Source organism: Alosa pseudoharengus, unplaced genomic scaffold, assembly GCF_046254945.1.
Source record: "Alosa pseudoharengus isolate Yale_2024_CS ecotype anadromous, Long Island Sound unplaced genomic scaffold, YU_APseudo_1.1 YU_APseudo_1.1_scf_22, whole genome shotgun sequence".
NCBI lineage: Eukaryota > Metazoa > Chordata > Actinopteri > Clupeiformes > Clupeidae > Alosa > Alosa pseudoharengus.
Window position 1 is genome coordinate 24246359 of NW_027468680.1, and position 16559 is coordinate 24262917.

The window sequence follows — 16559 nt, forward strand, 5'->3', positions numbered from 1 at the left end:
TATGAAAAAGAATACACAGAGTGAAAGACAGAAACGGCAAGTTTTACAGCTTTGCATTTAGTTGTCATCACAAAAAATGTCAGTTATTGCCAGCTACAGTAAATCCTATATGGTACAAAATCATTGTGCATGGCCCCGTTCCATCCCATACGCTAGGAGAGAGTAAGAAAGTGTCCCGTACGCTATGAGATAGTAAGGCCCTGTTCCATCCCATGCACTATGAGATTGTAAGGCCCTGTTCCATCCCGTGTGCTATGAGATTGTAAGGCCCTGTTCCATCCCGTGTGCTATGAGATAGTAGGGCCCTGTTCCATCCCGTGTGCTATGAGATTGTAAGGCCCTGTTCCATCCCGTGTGCTATGAGATTGTAATGCCCTGCTCCGTCCTGTGTGCGAGGAGATAGTAAGGCCCTGTTCCGTCCCGTGTGCTATGAGATAGTAAGGCCCTGTTCCTTCCCGTGTGCTTTGAGATAGTAAGGCCCTGTTCCATCCCGTGTGCGAGGAGAGAGGAATAAGGTGCTTGCAGTGCCATGGATGGCACATCATTGCCATGTTATTGTCTTTGGGAAATGTCATTCCCATAATAGCCTAAAGATGTGGTTGTTTGAGAAGCTATTGATTAATCAGTAGGAGCAAAGATAAATGATTCATTCCATTATAATTATTTGGAATGCTTATTTGAAAGCAAGAAATGGACTTAGATAATGGGTATGAAGTCAGTCAAGCTATAGCCCACAGAGAACCAAGTCTGTGGCTATAGCCTAAACCAACGAAATGAAATGGGATGGCCACAAGTGAAATCATTATATTTATTGGATATAAAGTGTCACACTTTAGAATGGTCAATGACAGAATTGAATATACAGCATTATCAGGAACAACAAAAAAGCCTGATAAGCCCTTTCAAGCTGTTCTGTTTAGCAAAATAAATGGCCAAACCATGTGATAACCCTGTAGTTTTGCTGCCTGAATGTGTGAGAAATGGAGGAAGCATTACATTTACATTTACATTTATTCATTTAGCAGACGCTTTTTATCCAAAGCGACTTGCAGTACATGTCAATTATATTACAAGGGCCATTGTCCCCAGAGCAACTAGTGGTTAAGTGCCTTGCTCAAGGGCATTGAACCCACAACTTTTCAGGCTACTGCATGTTGGCCCAGCTCCTTAGCCACTATGCTACCACCGCCCCCATAGCACAGAACCTTGCATATATTTTGGCTGTAAGATATTAATTGTCAGCAGTCCTTGCATGAATTAGATAACAGTCTTATCAAGAGCAGCGTATGTATTTCTAAAACAAGGTTGCAGAACGGTATTGCAGAGATGTACAGTGTTTTGAAGTTCCTATACTCTGAAAATACAGAAGTAATGATCTGTATTCTAATTCATAAGTGAGGATGATGGTGAAACAAATCTGCATTTTTCCTAATGGTTGTGGCACAATTTGAGAGCAGCTGGCCTAATCAGTCCTCACGGAGGTCAAAAGTATAGAATGTGGGCGTCAGTTTTTATACAGAGCAGTTGCGAACAGCAAAGGGCACAGAAACTGAATATAGTGTCTCTTTGAAACTGCCCAGGAGCTTCGTCAGAAAAACTGGAGCGCCATGGAGGCGCTGTCAGCCACAGAAGCCATGCTGCAGGGAAAACTCAGCCGGAGCACTCAGGTTCGAGAACACATGCCCTCTACCTCCATTTCTCTTCCATGCTAATATCTTATGAAATCATCTGCCTCTAATCCGTGGAAATGGTTCATCAGCTGTCTCAGCTTAATTTTTTTATATCTTTTGGCTCCTGATTCCTGATAATTTCGGATATGTACTGTAAAACTTCCAATTACAGCAGGTTCAACAGGTAGAACAATATCTTCAATCATATTAACCATGATGTCGTACAAAAAATGGAAGTCATTAAATTGGTAAATCAGGTTGCAGTAGGGTTAACCTCAGCCTATGTTAGCTTTTTGGAATGTTAGCTGTTTGGATTCCATGTTAGCTCTGGAATCATGGACTCGATTCTCAAGCCCTTATAGGTTTGTAAATGTAATCCTTAGGATCCTTATGTTTGTCTTGAGAGTTCATTTTAATTGTTGTGCCATTGATTCCAAATGGTTAGGCTGATTAATTGCTCTATCAAAGTATAATTCAGTTAGGCAAATCCATAGATGTTCATTTAGTGTACTGGAAAACCAGATAGTAAGTGTCTATTTGAAATCCAAGCTGTAAGTACGCTTAGAAGTACACTTACAATGTTCTAAGTACATTTAGAATTACACTTACAACTTACAAGTACGCTTACAATGCACAGACAATCTAGTTCCATGTGAAATGAATGCAGGTGTCCTTGCTGAGGTTTAAATGATCAACAGATGCATTGCATTATTTTAATAGAGAAACACCCAGGCCAATATTGGAAGTTTTACTGTATTTTGATAATGCTCTCTGTTTGCAGGTTCCGTCATAAAATATTTTTGCCTATTTAACACAATTTTCTTTTTAATGCCACTTAGGATAGCCAGTCTGTTGTGTGTAGGTCGTCACTGAAAGAGCTGAAATATGGCACTGTAACAATAGTGTTGGCTCTCTGCATTGTTTTTTACTAAAGAATACCATGACTCAAAATTACTGTGGATGTGAAACGCAAGAAATACAAATTAGATTAAAGGCAGGGAGATGCGCATCGCTCCGCACAAATGAAATGGATAAACCACTTTGAAATTGGAGGCTGAGCAAAAAAGCTGCAAAGTTTCATATCTCTACCTAGAGCAGTCTAGCTCCACCAGTTGGTCAAATTTAGTTTAACGGGTCAAAACTGTGTTTATGCACATGAGTTTTGAATCTGTATACCCCATTTTCAGAAATGAGGTTACATGAGATTCCAAGCAGACTTTCCGCTACAATACATTTTCCTCCTAGTACGAACTTGTGATGATCCAGACCTAGGGTTTTTGTTCGTTACAGCCAATCGAACCTGGCCACATCTCTCCAACTCTTTGATATATTGACACCAGTCAATGTGCAGTGTATAGACTCGGGGCGCTTTTCTGACAATGTGCAAAATATGTGTGAAAACAACATGTTTTCTTTATCATTTTGATGTGTTGGCTTCATAAAAGTGGTTGTTGTGTCTTCTATATTGGGAGATCCTAAAGATGAGACATCCTATCATGTTGACCAAATTGATAGGGCTGTTGGATTTAATCAAAATTCTTAAGATTTCAGTTGCCACAAACATGTAATTTTCTGACAAAGCTTCAAAAGTTTTCAGACAGTTATAGGGACTAGTGTGAATGAAAGGACTAGTGTGAATGAAACTTGGGCTGTAGCCCCTGTACAACCACCACACATCCACTCAAAGACTATTAGAGTATTAGCAAAATTTAGTCACTAATATGGGTACTAACTCATGGCACATTCATACAGGCTTTACCCCAGACATACAGATTTTTCCTCCAGGTGTGAGAAGTGTCGGTGCACACAGAATGTATATGGATTTAAAGGCCGTTTTATGGTTCTGTGTCGATTTGATGTCACGGCACTGCTGTTGTGAACCTTTTTCAGTTTGCTAGTTGATGTGGCAAGCCATTATATTGTTTTTTTATATAAATTCAATTTGTTTTACCAAAACTATAAACAACAAATCGCATATTCTGACTACCTTGTTACTGTAACCAAATGTAATTTGTGTGGTGTCTGCCAGCCAGTTATGTTAGCAAGTACTACTTGCTAGCAAAGTACAAAATGTTAACAAAGTTTAAAATGTGATAAATTCAATATTTACAACAGTACAATAGTTTTCCCACATGGTACAACTTACCCCTAAGGTGGTATGGTGTGGAATAGGTTTATTTCAGATTTTATTAGAAAATCCATCTGGATGTAGTCTGAATATGACTAACAAAGTTTTAGACTCTTTTAGACATTTATTGTACAGTTTCTTTAAGTGACATGAAAGCTTGTTATAAAACAATTAAATGTGATGGAGCTGTGATCGGACACTTGTAAAATGTGTGTAGATAAGGTACAGTATATGTAGGTTTAAACTGGGATTTGTAGGGGGTTGGGGGCTATAAGAGGCTAAGGGCTGGCTATGTTGCCTTAAAGTTGGGCTTCCATCCAAATGCTGTAAATATATTATGGGCAGATGTTGACACAGCATATTGAATGGAATGTAACTTGGTTCTGTAAAGATTCAATTTCTTTGGATTTCTGTCATTCACACCCCTGAGAATGTTGTGGTATTCTCAATTTGCTAGAAATGTTGATGTTGAATTTTGATGTAGAAATGATTGATTGAATGATCAAAATATGTATGCCAACACCCCAATTCACACACCAATGAATTGAAATTTCCATTAACTTAATCAAGGAATCCTGATGATTTAGTCAGCCTGCTAAGGCAAACAAAAAAAGATTGCCAACAGCCTGTCAAATTTAAACAAATGACTTGAAAGTTAGTCTGTGCAATAAGAAATGTTAGCCTGTACCGTACCAGGCATACATCAGGAACTGATTTCCATGGTATGTACTGATTAGTTTTCCTCCAGCTCCAGGACCTGCAGTGAGGATTCAGTCACTGCTGGACAACAGAATGAATAAGTTGACAGCCAGTGTTGTAGAGTATGGCTTTGAGTGTTCTTGTGTGTGTTTTGTTTTTGTGCAGGAGCATCAGACCGCAGTGGAGTCTTTAGAAGCTGAATGTAGGGCAACACTACACAGGCTCCTTCCTCAAGTTCCCCTCCCTTCTGAACAGGTGTGTATACTACTAGTATCTCACAACCAATGTTAATGATGATAAAGTTCATTTTTCCCCCTCCAGTGCCTTGAGACTATATAAGGTGAGGAGTTAGGTAAAAAAACAAAAAAAACGGGGTGCCCCTGAACCGCCTTACACGCCAGGGCTTTAAAGTGTACGTTCAGTGTAAATTGACCCATAGCCCTGTTGTATAAGCTCACCACATGCAGCCCATCCCATCAGTAACTCCCTACTGCCCCCATGGGTCTGCTTTAAGCTGCCTGTCAATAACTTATGCCTATGTTGTCCCAAATTGTCTCATTCTTTTTCCTATGGGATGAATGCGATGAGCTTGAACAACAGGACTATGGGTCAATTTACACTGAACTTACACTTTAAGGGATATAGCCACTAGACAACTAGGTTCACCAATCTATTTAAAGATCAGGAATGATATGTCCATGTCAACCAGCTACAGTACGTCACAGTAACCTACTTAACACTAGAATTGCTGTGACGGGTCATTTTGAACTTTTAATGAGTTTCATGTACAATGACTGTTTAACATGACTGTGGCCGGCTAGTCTCTGGTAAACTGAGTGACGGCGCGCATAACTTATGTTCACTTACGAGCTATATGTTGGGGGGCTCTGTGGTGCAGCTGGTTACAGTGCCCATACTGTACCATATTTGGGTCCACGTGCCCACAGGACCCAGGTTCGAGTCGGGGTAATTTCCCGATCCCACCCCATCTTTCTTTCCCATTTGTTTCCCCCCCACACACACACACACACACACAAAAAAATGAAATAAAAGAAGAGCTATTTGTTGAGTGGCATGAGCTACAGGTGGAAGATGGCAGAATCAAGGCAAAATACTTATGTACAGTAACATCCATTTTACCCTCGCGAGTAACAGACATATGTCATTCACACGGTGTCTGTTGTCATTCCAATTCCGGCTGTCTTAACATCGGCTGCTCCTTCATACAAACAACTGGAGACTGAATATATGCTCTTGGCAGAACACAACTGGGCTCCTCTTAGCCTAGAAATCTAGACGCACCCTAGCGGCGGCAAATTAATTTGCTCAGCTTGTACGTCTAGTATCGAACCATAGGAATTTCTATTGGCTTAACACCGTGGATGACGGCCAATCACAGCGCTCTATTTCGTTAGAGAGTCTTAAGGCGGGCTTAACAGGATAACGACATCCTGCGACGGTGAACAACAAGGAAGGTGGCTATGGCAAACGAAGAGCGGTTGTTTGAATCGGCGTTGGCGTCAACTTTGGAGGAGTTGGACTTGTGCTTTTCTTTGAAAGTAGATCAACACAATGCACTTAAGTCATTCCTTTCGAAGAAGGATGTATTTGCCATTTTGCCGACCGGATACGGATATGGTCGTAGCGCTGGCCTATTGCATGCCTAGGCAGTTTGAAAGACAATTCTCTGCCCGCCCCTTGGATTAAGCGAGGTGAATGATTCGATGCCAGACTATACATGTCAATGATATAGGATGGCCCGCCAGGCTAGGCTCCTCTTGGACTTTTCAGCAAACCTCTGTGGTACACAGAGCAGAGGAATAGATCTTTGTGTAGCTGATGTGATGTGATGTGATGTCCTTTTTCCACCTTTTATGTTCTGTCCAGAACCATCAACAGTGGCTGCAGAACTTTGAAAGGGCAATGGCAGAAGTTGAGGCCTCTGCACCCAAGAACCCAGATCCTTTAGCTACAGGGGATGCCCAGGTGAATTTTAGTCTCTTCTTCTCTACAAGGCAACATACACATTTTTAACTGCATGTGTTGATGATGCTCATTCATTGTTATTGTATTTGGCAGATGCTTTGGTCCAAAATGACCTCAAAAACATTTGAAAAGTATTAAAAAGCAAAATTTTGTAAATGCTGTGAAAGCTTAAGTTTTCTGAAGTTCTGATACTGAGTTTTGATCATTTTAATCAGCCCAGCTAATCGACCATTGACATTAAATTAAATATGAATACTTACTGCCATGTCCTAGACATAATGGCATCAAGTTTCTGTGGCAGCTCTGGCTGATGGGCTTATTGGCCTCCATCATTGCTGTTTGCAGCTGTATTTTTTGTATGTTGGTGTATATCATAGAACCTTTCTATTCTGCAGATTTTTTTTTTTTTTTAAAGATTGTCCACAGCTAACATCTTTGTCTTTCTGTAGCATGCCATGTTGGAAAAGCTTAGAGAAGCAGAAGAGGCCCATAAGGTGTTGCAGAAAGACTGTGATACTTACAAAAAAGTGTTGGCAGAGACGGTACGTTAATATTCTATTGGGTCACAAAATATTTTCAAATTCACTGCAAAGAAGAATTCTTTTTGGAGATTTTTTTTTATCCATCTCAGAAAGTATCTGTTTGTCTTTATTTGTCAACAGGAGGGCATCCTCCAGAGACTACAGAATAGTGTGGAGCAGGAAGAGTCTCGCTGGAGGATGAACCTGGAAATGACACAAACAGAGCTGAAAGAGGTGGATGTGTAAACTAAAAGCTTTGTTGTGTAACTGGAATGAAATGTATTTCAATATCCTGTTTTTTGAGAGTACCGGTAAATGTATGAACGCTACTGTTTAAAGGTTTGGGATCACAACAATAGAAAATTGGCAAGGTTCTAAATAATTTTTACTTGAAATAAAAGTTTGATGTGTGAAGCTGTCATAGAAGGATTTTCTATTTGCACCAGTGACAGCTTTGCAGACTTTTTGCATTCTAGTTTTCAATATATAAATGTAATCTGCCGATATTTCAGTTGTGCTTTCTGAAGCAACTCCCAGCCTTTTCAAAAGGAATCATAACTTTATTATTACTCATTCTTTGGTGTTTGTTCTTTTACATCAGTAATCAGTGTTCAAACCCACTAAAATAATAATGTTTGTCTCTGTTCAGCTGAGGAAAGAGAAGGAGCATTTGGGGGAAGAACTTGAGCAAGCTGGACGCGAGAGTTCCACCTATCTATCGGAAATCCAAGAGGTGAGGCTTTAGCAAAAGTGACAAGTCCTTTTGGTAAAGACCACAAAGAAGCTTTGCCGTTTGCACCAGGCTTTTTAAATGCTCTGAAGCACTCTCCAAGCACTGTGCATTTTTGATGGTCTTAACCAGGGTTCTAAATTAACTTTTTTGATCACCAGCCAATGTGGCTGGTAACTTTCTCAAGTTACTAGCCAATCAGAATTTCTATTAGCCAATTTTTTTTCCGGTGAAAATAAGAGAATTATGAGTTTATGAGATGAGTGTCACTGAATGCATTTGATCATTGTATTAACATTGTTGGCATGAATACGTACCACAAAATATACACAGAAAGTGCACTTCACTTCATGTTTGGGATCTCTATCTATCTATTTCTCTGTCGATATCCTCATCCCCTGCTTCATTCCTATTCTCGCCCCCATAAGTCTGTCCCAACCACTGCCACATTTAGTTTACTTAATAAAACTTAATAAAAAGGAGATATCAATTATCATCAACAATGACAAGCCAGCTAGAACCTGCCACTCGTTTTCTCTCCCTCTGTCCTGCACACTCAGACGCGTTCTCAATTAAATGGAGTAGCGTAGGGCCTATGTTCAAGTTGGATCTTTATAGAGAGGACCCGAAAAGTATCATCTTTATGTAACATGCTGTTGGTGCATGTTGACATTGTATACTTTCTCTAACAAGAGTGAAAAACAGTTTGCAGTACAGCTGCTATTTATTGGCTAAATGTTGGTCCCTCCTCTGTCTCTTGGTGCCCTACGCACAGTGTGTGATGCGTGTGGTGGTGGTGATAACTGATCAGGCTACCTTTTTAAAACTAGAAATTTTCGCCTACAAGCTCCTCACGTTCCATCTTCAGCTAACTCCATAGACAATAAAATAAACGATCTTGCTGCTTCAGGTTTTGTGACCTCCGTTACAGCCCCCCACAAAGGAAATAGGTAAACACAATGCGTTAATTGCGTTAATATTTCGTTATGCATTTGTGTTATGTAAATGTGTTAGGTACTTTTTACTTTACTTTACTGGCTAACTCCCACCTCTTTCAGTCTATGCTCCCTGCTCTGGCTCCATTCGTTCTTCTAATTCCTTGTGTTTTCTGGTTCGTTTCCATGGTCTCTCGCGCTGGTTTCACTGCAAACTGCGTGCAGCCGACGTAGCATTACGGCACAGTGGTCATGGGAAATGTAGAAAGTACTGCCGGGGGATATATGACCGAAAACAGAGCCTTATGTATCATGCATGTAATGCCTCATGCATCACCGGCCAAACTGGCTAGTAAGTTTTTATTAACACCCGCCAAAATTAATTTTAACCCGCATTTAGCGGGTTGGCGGGTGTTAATTTAGAACCCTGGTCTTAACCTCTCTGTTCTATTTTGTTGGTTTAAGAGTATAGCAGAATCTTGCAAATCCTAACTCGGATGTGGTGCTCATAATGCGTACCTCCTGCTGCATTATAACATTTTCAGTCTAAAGTGCCAACTAATTTAATTGTTGATTAGTTTGAGGTCATTTCAATAATTAATTTCAATAATTGATGGATTATTAAACTATCTACCTCGATCCCTAAGGGCTTCATTTTTGATTGACTGTGAGGAAGGTTCCATCATAATGCTCTTTATTAAGGAGTAGTACATCTTCAGGGGAAATTTGATATTGATATTTGTTTGGCTGTGGAGGACTGCGCATTATTGCTAATTTAAAAAAAATCTTACCAGATAACAGATTCATGACCTCAGTCGGCAAAACTCTGGTAAAGAAGTTTTGAATGACTCAACTGGGTTTCCATTACAGTTGAAGACTCAACTTACCGAAGCCATTCGCAAGCTGGAGGCAGAAGAAAGCGAACGACAAGAAGTCACTGGGGATCTCTCTAAGGTAAGGAGGACTTGATGAACGCAGCGCAGAGTGCATCATTCTTTTAACTGGTTGATAGTATGTCTACTTCTTCACCTGTCTTTCTAGTCCTGGTAGTCTGTGACTTTGTCTGTCTTCCTCCAGGCACAACAATCCCTGGAGCACATCCAGGACATCATAAAGGAGGCTGGGCAAGATAATCTGTTGGAGAATAGCAGCCTGACCACACCAATGGTGAGACAAACATAAGGAAGTGGTACAATGTAACATTAATATTGTATACATTCATTTGGGATTCTATACTTTCAGCTATACAATATGGTTCATTGACATGCAGATTATTATATGTTGGAACTCATAACATTTGAGTACCGTGAAAATGTCTTTTTGTGTCTATTCTTTTCCTACAATGATATTCCAGGCATATGGGCCATGTCTTTTGACAGGGGGAAGTGAGGACTACCATCTCATCAATTTGCATGATGTAGCCCATAGACATCAACAAGATTGTGTCACACCAAAATGAAAGCTCTTTAGAAACTAAATTAACTTTCATACAACTGTGGAGCGCTTTAATAAACAGCATATACTCTAACTATTTTGTCAAAAATCTATAGTATCTCAGCACCTTATATTATTTCTTATCCATTGATGTGGGCTCGAAACAATTCCAGAGGATTCTTTGAAGACAGTGGTATAGACCTCCTCTAGTTTTAAGCATACAGCTTTGGAAAAAATTAAGATACCACTGCACATTTATCTGATGTCATCCTGCAGTTGCTGAGTGACTTTCGAATGAGTTGACAGTCATATTAAAAATGAAGAGACCATTGCAAATTTATTGACACATTTATTATTGCGCTTCTCAACTGTAGGGGGACCCCGAGAGCAAATCTTCTTTAAGTGCTGCTTTAATTGCTCCTTCTGCATGTGTTTGTTAGGAGGACATGGACTGCAAAGAGAAGATGTTGGCCGGCATGAAGCAAACGGTTAAGGAGCTCCAGCTTCACCTGCAGTCGGTTAAGAAACAGCTCACTAAGGCCCAATTAGGGGTAAGCAATGCAAACATTTCTCACCCACGTTCTGTAATTTAAGAGCTTTGTGTTAAGTATGTGTTAACCTTGGCCATTTACTTATTATTTCTTGCCCATTCACTTATTACACCAGCCACTGGACTATGATGTTAGTCTAAGTTTGTTTTTTTGAAGAAAAAGTGAAGATCCGCACACCGGAGTTAGTTTTTTCCCCTTGCTTTTTAAAAGGCTCCTCAGAATGCTACAGAAAGTTCCATTAACGTGAATGGGCCTTCCCAGTCAACTACAACACAAAGACTTCAACATCCTTATCATCACCCGGTCAACTACAAATCACTACAGAACATTTTTTTAAACTTTGGCCTCAGATGCCGTCAGTGGACTTTGCTCTGTTAAAAGTAGGATTGGGCACTGAAACACGGTTCTAATATGGCACCGGTGCCGACGCAAACGGTAGTAACTGCATCGAATAACAACGTGGATTTTGGTGCCTCATTTCGGTGCTTAAATCGCATTTTTTATATATATATATATATATATATATATATATACGAGGCATCACTGCATGTCATGCACCATCTCTAACTTCTTGCTCTGATAGCAACACATCCAGATACAGTTAGCTAACATAAACACTGGATGTATAAACCAGAGGGGTGCACCACATAGGCGAGTGGACATTTTTGACAGCTTGCGTGAGCCCAAGTAGCTTAGGCTACTTTAAAGCGATATCACGAGCTCCTGTCAAAATCTAGCAGTGGGCCTAACTAGCCTACACACAAGCAAAAGGCTATGAAACAACATCAACAGTATACGTTACACAATATCCTTGCTAATGCGCTAACTGGCATTTATTTGAAAGTTGTAAGGTGAAAACTTTATTTCATGGTGTGTTCTAAACAACATAATGGCATGATATTAATCTTTCATGTGCATGAGGCCCATATAGCATCACAATGAATATGAAGATCATGTTAAAAGTTAGCTGGCAAAAACATAAATATGTAGGTTACATACAGTACCTGATGTCACTGAGCTGTCAAAGAGGCTACGGAACCATCTCCGTACGTTATCGCTAATTAAGTGTTAGCGCATATCCATAGTTGCTGTTAAAATGCCTGCAAGCGCTGGGAATCGAAACAATTCAACACCGATTGCCGTTGTCCATGACCTGTCAGTTCTATGGCAAGCGGTTTTAACATACCTTATGGCAAACCGCCTACACTGGGTAAACTTGAAAGCAGAGCTTACCATTGTGTGTGCATCCATCAGTGTTGTAGTCAAGTCACTATGCCTCGAGTCCGAGTCCAGGTTCGAGTCCTCAGTGTTCAAGTCCGAGTCAAGTCCAAGTCATTAAAAAAAAATTCCAAGTGAAGTCCTAGTCGAGTCCACTACTCATCCGAGTCGAGTCACTATTGATCAAGTCGAGTCCAAGTCCAGCACTAAAGTAAGCATAGCCTACATGTCGTTCCATTTTTTCCCATTGCAGATGAAATCCTTAAAAGCAAAACGGACAATCTTCTGTCTCCAAGCAGGGGTGCCATCACTTGTGTGAAAGTAGTATTGCCAAATTTCTTGCCAAACCCAATGTGTTGTATTTATTATATCGGAGAGAATGCCATACCATAGCCTATAGGCCTACTCATAATAAATGAGGCCAATCACACAGGCCATTAAGTCACATTATGCTGTTACTGACTGCTGACAATTGTATAGGCAGTGTTGTAGAAGTTCATACTTCACAAGAGCTAGATGGACGTTGGAGTAGGCTTATTTTGTAAGAGGTAGTGTGGATCATAAAAGGGCCTCCCCCGGCATTTAAAAAAAAATCTGGCTGTTAAATAGCCTACACAATTTTAGCGCAGTTTGGGAGGGGCAGAAACAGAGCAGGGCCCGTCTTTGTAGCTTCTTTCTGACTCCCGTGACGTGGACACTGGCTACCTGCAACTGCATAATGTTATCACTTCACTGACACTATGGAGACATATTTCACGTCAACAATAGAGATGAAAACTAGCTGTGGGAGCCATTAGCTATTGTTGATGTGGTGGTGGTGGTCTACACTAGAGGGCAGTGTGCTTGTGTTACAGTAGCTAGGTCATAGGTCACGGTGGCACAGGCGCGCCAGGTAATTAATTCACAGGTGTTGCGGGTGGGTAATGATGCTAGGGTGGCGGGGAGATCGCACGGTTTTTACCGCTGGCACGCCACAGCTAGATTAGCCCTCACGTTTGCATATACTCTGAACTGTGTAACCTACATTCGCTATTAAATGGGAACACCACCCAAAGGATTCTAAACGTTGTGGACTTCAACTTTATTCGAAGTGGACAGGCCTATAGCGCGTCAAAAACAAGATCTAGCCCTCACCCTGCCGAGTGTCTGATCTGTGTTAAGACAGTCACTACACTAGCTTTCAGTTAACGGAGATGCAGATCATCTGCCTAATTAATTTCTTTGCGCAACAGGCCACATTCTATGTTCATTTCAGCGAGATGAGTGAAATAAATGTTTTTTTAAGCTGCCATCGCCATAGGCTACTATTTGCTACTATATTCACCTGTTAGAAATAGAACAAGTTGCTATTTCCTTTTTTTTCGTGCAGTGGATTAGGCTATCAAATCGCTCATTTGAACAGTAACAGTAATCCACTTCATTCGTGGTTTTAAATATAGTTGTTTCTGGCCTACCCACGAGAGGTTCAGTTTGTCAGTTTCACTTGCGCAGACACGTAGGCCTACATTGAAACCGATAATAGCCTGCTGCAAATTAACAGACAGAAGCGAGGCAGGGTAAGCCCAAAATAAAAATGAATGAATGGAACCTCGCTTCTCGCGTCAGTCAGGAAAAACACTGTTCACCAAGTCATGAAGATCAGCTATCCAGCAGCAGTGTGTGATGTTTAGCCTAGGCTGAGGGTAATCTTAGGTAATGTCATGTCATGTATGAGAACTAATATTGCCTGGCAATACTACATTAAAATAGCGGCGGCCATGTCTCCAGGCATTTTGGTGTTAAAGTTAACGTTAGTTTGCTTTGCATGTGAACATGATGTGACTTGCGATGTATGACACGAAGCAGTAGCCTAACATTCCCTTGAACTAAAATTAGTAGCCTATTACAAATAATTTAGATATTAGAATCATATAGCAAATTATAGCCTAATGACATACTACAATTATAGCCTTACGATATATTACAAAAAAAAGTCGAGTCCTCGACGAGTCATCGCGAGTGCGAATGCACGAGTCCAAGTTCGAGTCATTTAGTGCTCAAGTCCAAGTCAAGTCACGAGTCTCTAAATTTAGCTAATGACTCGGACTCGAGTTTGAGTCTCGGACTCGAGTACTACAACACTGGCATCCATGGCAAGCTGTTTTAACATTTAAATGTATTATGCGTAGGAGCAATGAGATATTGATAGTAAATTCAATATAACAGTTCAATTTTATGTTCAAATTTGTCTTATAAAAAAAAAAAAAAAAAAAGCAATTCATGCTTTAGTTTAGACCATTTTAATTTAAAAACAAAGTACCAGTTCAGGCACCGTTTCGGCACCGGCACCGTTTTAAAGGTATCACTTTAGCACCGGTATCGGATAAAACCCAAACGATACCCAACCCTAGTTAAAAGTAATAAGTTCTAAACTTTGCCGTGACATGACGCGAGTCAAACGCCCCAGTGGGTGTTGGCCTTTACTTGATCTTATTCCAATGTCACCGACCGTCATCAATATTACTATACCATCGGTTTTCATCTCTATTTTAATGGTGATCCAACATCTGCTTAGCATTGAGATTTGACAGGGCAGCCGTAGCTTAAAGGTCATAGAATTGGGCGCGTGGTGGAAGGGTGACCCTTGAGTACTTTCGTGTAGGGCATGGGAATAAAAAATACATTGTTTTCAGATGATGATTGTGTGGTATCATTTTACATTGAGCATTGAGTATATAACAGCCATGTTTTGTTTGTGTGTGTTTTGCAGGTAGCAGGGGACAAAGACTCAACTGGGGTGTAATTTAGAGAAGGAAAGCGGAATTGTAGACTAGCCCTGTGCAACATCTACTCCTGTCTTGGAAACTTGGATAAGACCCACTCCCTTTCTTCATGGTCTTTTCCTTTGCTGTCACTCTCATGTTTGGTTTGTTTATAGTGCAGCCAGACGCCCTTCAACACATGTAAAAGCATTTGGATGTTAGCGGTCCCTTTTTCCTTTGAAGAGAAGCCATGGCCTGGGCTTATGGCTTCATAAACATGGGTCTATGTACTGGCTCAGAAAAGATGTACTCACACTGGATTACAAACTACACACTCCAGTTTTCTTTCTTTTCTCATGCACTTTCTTTCCTTGGGTCATGTGGTTGCAGAAGAGATACCCTCATTCTATTTAACACACACACATACATGCACACAGACATCTTTCAGCTGCTAGCTGAAGCAGAGGGCACTGATCACATTATATGAATTAACAGATCTATCCTATCCCTTTGAGTTCCTACTCATCCAGTTATGTTACTTGTCCACAGTAGACCTTGAAAAAGCAGGCATCCAGGTGATACAATCTACCTTAACCTGCAGTTGTGGCTGTTTTTATTTACTTCCACAAAACTTAGCCACATTAGGAATCCACCCCTAAATAATTGACTGGTAGGATTTTTTAGTTGTTGATTATAGAGCCAAGGAGATTACCAGAATGTTTTTTAAAGCGTCTATTTTAGTTGAAACTATTTTAAAACAGTAATATAAAGTGTCACATTCACCAGGTTTGAGAGGACTCCTGAGTCCTTTTAGGAATGGTGTATCATCCATTGTCCTTCAGATGTCATTCAGTAATCCTAATGTGGGGAAATACATTTTCAATTGCGTATGGTTGTTTTTGTTGGTGATTTATTGCAGCTTAAATAATTGGGGTGTCAGATAGAGAAAGGTATAGATTTCTCTGTGTAAATTGACTTGAATTGATCTAACAAAATGAGAGAGAGCGAGAGAGAGTTGTCTGTCTGTAACGCAACACTTGCTTCACTGTTACTAATTTCATTAACACTCAAGGTTGTTTTTTTTTTGTTTTTTTTTTGTAAAACAGGTGACCGTTATTAAAAGGGATGCTTGATAATATATATAATTATATATACCTGTTGTCCACTGTTTATTGCCTATAAGAGACACCTCAGTACTTCAAGTTTAAGATCACGTTTCCCTAATTGAAGTCCATGAATATGTGATTCAAGAACCATTTACATTAATGATGTATTTTTAGCCACACAGCTATAGGTTTAATCTATTAGTATGTTCACACAGCACATCATATAATTGTTCTTCACAAATGCAATGACCCCAACCTATTATAATGGATGGATCCTTGTTTTAGTTTTTGTCCTTGGTCATAAAATCTGAGTAAAAGAATCAGGCTCGAAGCTACGTGCTTATGTCACAAATATAGCAATACATATTAGTTATTTCATTGACACAATGCGGTGTCCCATCAGAGAAAAGTCCATGGAGTTTGGTCCATCTCAGCCTAAATTATCGGGTCAGGAACTTGAGGGAGAAAATCCATGACGGGGATCTGATTAGTTTACTAATATAATAGTGTTAGTCTAGACCAGGAGTACCCAAATTCTTCCCGATCAAGGGCCAAAAATGAATCGGGGTGGAGGGGCGTGGGCCAAAACGAAATGTTTAAGTCTATTTAGGACCATTAAATTGAAATGTATTGCATACTTGTGCAAAATTAACATAATTATTATCATTACTATAAAAGGTAGAATAATTTTGAAGTTATAAAAACACTACTCTTTGCAGTGCTCGTCTTTGCACTGGTTACAGTATGTAATATTATGAAATGATTGAACATCCATATGGCTGTTTTAAGGAGTAGAAATATACGGTGTATCTGAAGCAATCAAAATCTTTGGGGGGAAAA

General features: G+C 40.1%; 1 protein-coding gene across 5 annotated transcripts in view; it reads left to right on the plus strand.

Moving 5' to 3' along the window:
* ktn1 (kinectin 1) overlaps positions 1 to 15763 on the plus strand; it is a 41536-nt gene extending 25773 nt beyond the window's left edge. For 4 of the 5 annotated variants that reach the window (XM_076299419.1, XM_076299422.1, XM_076299423.1 and 1 more), the window contains exons 25-34: positions 1581 to 1667; positions 4663 to 4752; positions 6385 to 6483; positions 6933 to 7025; positions 7146 to 7238; positions 7654 to 7737; positions 9540 to 9623; positions 9747 to 9836; positions 10544 to 10654; positions 14622 to 15763. In XM_076299419.1, the coding sequence (XP_076155534.1) occupies positions 1581 to 1667; positions 4663 to 4752; positions 6385 to 6483; positions 6933 to 7025; positions 7146 to 7238; positions 7654 to 7737; positions 9540 to 9623; positions 9747 to 9836; positions 10544 to 10654; positions 14622 to 14654 (864 nt within the window). In that variant the 3' untranslated portion in view covers positions 14655 to 15763. The remainder of the gene's footprint in view (positions 1 to 1580; positions 1668 to 4662; positions 4753 to 6384; positions 6484 to 6932; positions 7026 to 7145; positions 7239 to 7653; positions 7738 to 9539; positions 9624 to 9746; positions 9837 to 10543; positions 10655 to 14621) is intronic. The other variant, XM_076299424.1, reaches the window with a different exon arrangement.
* Positions 15764 to 16559: the final 796 nt, after the last annotated feature.